Genomic DNA, 3,126 nt, shown 5'->3' on the forward strand with positions numbered 1-3,126 from the left:
TTCATAGTCTAGCATTTCATCAAACATAACATGTGCATAGGTTGACATTACAACAAGCAAGCAATCATAAGATAACATATTAGATTTAAGTATGGATCTACCTCAATGTTATAGTTCCCCTAATCCCCCACTAATCCTAGCTAAGAGAATACTCACTAATCATCATGATTATTATGCTAGCAAGGGTGTCAAACATCGTAACACAAGTCAACATGATGATTAAGCAAGATAATAAACAAGAGATTAACAAGTAAATAAAGAGGGATTAAGAATGTTACCAACTTGGAGATAAAAGATGAACATAAATAAAGAAGAATCCTTGAATAAATATAAAGACTTGTCACTTAATCTTCAAATACATACCCAAAAGATCCAAATGTAAACAACTTGAATTGAACAAAGGAAATGGAAGAACAATAGAAGAAACCCTTTGATTAATGGTGGAGAGTTGTCAATTCCCCAATACAAACCCAAGAATTCTTCAAATACCAAGCTAAATCTAAGATTGTATGAGAAATTATTGAGGAAAGATTAATGTGTGATTTGTGGAAAGATTAAAGAGTAATCTATTCTAATCTACTCCTAATGAAGGCTTAATCTAATCTAAGGATGCTTTGCCTCCACTGAGAGGGCTTAATTTCTTGATTATTACAAATGGAGTATATATAGTGGAACATCATTAGGTTAAGCAAGGGTAGATTAGTAAATAACAATGCTTAAGTGTTGAATAGAGCTTCGCAAGTCCCGAGGGACATGCGCGGATCATGCTGCAACTCCCAAGGGAATCCGCGCGTCCTAGCCTGAGGCACGTTTGGTCCTGTAAGGGGATCCGCTCGTCTCGAGTGAAAAACGCGCATCCTGAGCCTCAACCCGATTGGGTTGAGATTGTCTCGAGCGGGTTGAGCTGTAACTCGCTCTACTTGAGCTTGACCCGAACGGGTTGAGCTGCTGTTTCCCTTTTTCTTGCTTTTAAGCCTATTATCCTTCTAGATATTCTTTATTCCTACATCCTTTGTCATAATTCTTGCCTCATCTTCATACTAGTCCATCCAAGATCATCAACAAGCTTCCGAATATGCACGAGAGACGGGGATTCCGCCTCATTATCTTCTTTCCTACAAGACGTATAAAATGCAATAGGAAAGCAAAATATGAAGGAATAGATGGATAAAATGGCCATGAAATGCTATATTAGTATGTAAAATAGGTTCAATTAGGGGACTAAATGTGCGCAGTTAAGAGTCACATCATGCATTTAACCAACCAAGATAGATCAGTAGAGGTCGCTACCACGGGCGGGATTGGGTGTCCGATTAAAGGGTTTCCCAATACATACCTTCATCTCTTAATCGGAAACTTTGGATAGTGGATGACCTTTTGCAGGGCGAACGAGAGTCATTCTAGATATATGATGCTAAAGAGGGACTACTCTTTATCTTTAGTACCTATGTCAAACACCGCTTTTTGCCTTGGTTGACCTAGGTTTAAAGTGGATTCGAACGGTTTCCAAGCATCCCACAATTTCTTGGTGGCGACTCCGAACATCTCTAACATCGTTTCGAGACCCTTGCCGAGATGAAACCGACCGATCTAAAATGATCCGGTCGAAAGCATTTAATACGCCACCGAGCGTGGCTTTCTGACCGCCACATGTCCACAAATTGGATTGGCATTGCGGGTGGCCTATGTCCACACTTGTCAGTCTCTCTCTCCCTCTCTTTTCTTTAGGATTTAGTTTTGTGTATAATACTGAGTAAAAGTGTCATATGATAACTAGTATGGGGTATATATATGTTTAGCCAAAATATAGGATAATTAAAAAATTACTTAAAACCACTCGTATAAACACTAGGTCGATCGACCTAGCCTTTAAGTCGATCGACCTAGCAACCCAACGCCCCAAACGAAATATTCTCTTATGCAAAATGTTATGAAAATATGGGTATTAAAGTCTTCCCTCCTTAAAAGGAACTTCGCCATGAAGTTCATACATACCACACAAAAGCCCAAACACACGACTCAAAAGTTTATTAGTAAAGTTAGTATAGCTTGTCTACACTCGTGATAGACCGCTTAAGTACTTGTAATAATACGGCATATAACCCATTTTGATAGCAATTGTGACATTCCACCCCCGTAAAAAGAAGGTTACGTCCGCGTAACCAAACTCATACCTGATCAAATAGGTGTGGATACTTCTCGTTTATTTTATCTTCAGGTTCCCACATAGCTTCCTCAATATCATGGTTAGACCACAGAACTTTCACTAGCACAGTCTCTCCATTCCTCGTCTTTATTATATTTCGGTCCAATATCTCTTTAGCTATTTCCACATATGTTGGTGATTCATCCATCTCTACTATCTCAGACTCAAGTATGTGAGACGGATCACTAACATACTTTCTAGGTTGCGAAACATGGAACACATTATGGACTCTATCCAAAGCTAGAGGTAGAGCCAAACGATATTCCACTTCCCCAACTCTGTTTGGAATCTCATATGGTCTTATATACTTCTAGCTCAACTGACCTCTCTTCCAAAAATGCATAACTCCCTTTCATTGGCGATACTTTCAGCAAAACCTTGTCTCCAACTGCAAACTCAATGTCACTTCTTTTAAGATCAGCATAACTCTTTTGACGGTCTTGCACGACTCTCATTTTATGACAAATAGTATGCACCTGCTCCACCATCTCCTGAATCATCTGGGGTCCCAAAACTACTAAATCTGTCACATCATCCCAGCATAGCGGACTCTTGCACCTCCTCCTATATAATGCCTCAAACGGTGTCATCATAATACTAGTATGATAGCTGTTGTTTTATGAAAACTCTATCAAATCCAGTATATCCACCCAAGATCCACCAAATTCCAGTATATAAGCCAATAACATATCCTCCAAGGTCTGAATAGTTCTTTTAGTTTCCCATCCGTAGCTGGATGAAAGGCGGTACTCATTTTTAGCGTAGTACCCATCACACTATAAAGTTCCCGCCAAAACCTGGAATTGAATCTCGAATATTTGTTAGATATGATATTCTTAGGTACTCCATGTAGTTTTACAACATTCTTGCAGTAAGCTTTAGCTAACTCCACCTTACTCCAAGTATCTTTCATTAGTATG

General features: G+C 39.1%; 1 protein-coding gene across 1 annotated transcript; it reads right to left on the reverse strand.

Annotated features, from left to right (window-relative positions):
- Positions 1 to 2,168: 2,168 nt before the first annotated feature.
- Positions 2,169 to 2,796, reverse strand: LOC141613793 (uncharacterized). Its single transcript, XM_074432538.1, has 2 exons — positions 2,531 to 2,796; positions 2,169 to 2,484 (listed from the first exon to the last, which is right to left on the reverse strand). The coding sequence occupies exons 1-2, from the start codon at positions 2,794 to 2,796 to the stop codon at positions 2,169 to 2,171; spliced, it is 582 nt and encodes a 193-aa protein (XP_074288639.1).
- Between the last annotated feature and the right edge of the window lie 330 nt (positions 2,797 to 3,126).

This window comes from Silene latifolia, chromosome 11 (genome assembly GCF_048544455.1).
Source record: "Silene latifolia isolate original U9 population chromosome 11, ASM4854445v1, whole genome shotgun sequence".
NCBI classification, from domain to species: domain Eukaryota; kingdom Viridiplantae; phylum Streptophyta; class Magnoliopsida; order Caryophyllales; family Caryophyllaceae; genus Silene; species Silene latifolia.

What these genes read in the sequence shown, in the direction of transcription:
- LOC141613793 (XM_074432538.1), bottom strand. Translation starts at nt 2,796, where the DNA reads ATGACACCGTTTGAGGCATTATATAGGAGGAGGTGCAAGAGTCCGCTA. An exon ending in TATGCATTTTTGGAAGAGAG is followed by an intron (nt 2,485 to 2,530) that starts GTCAGTTGAGCT and finishes GATTCCAAACAG; the next exon opens with AGTTGGGGAAGTGGAATATC.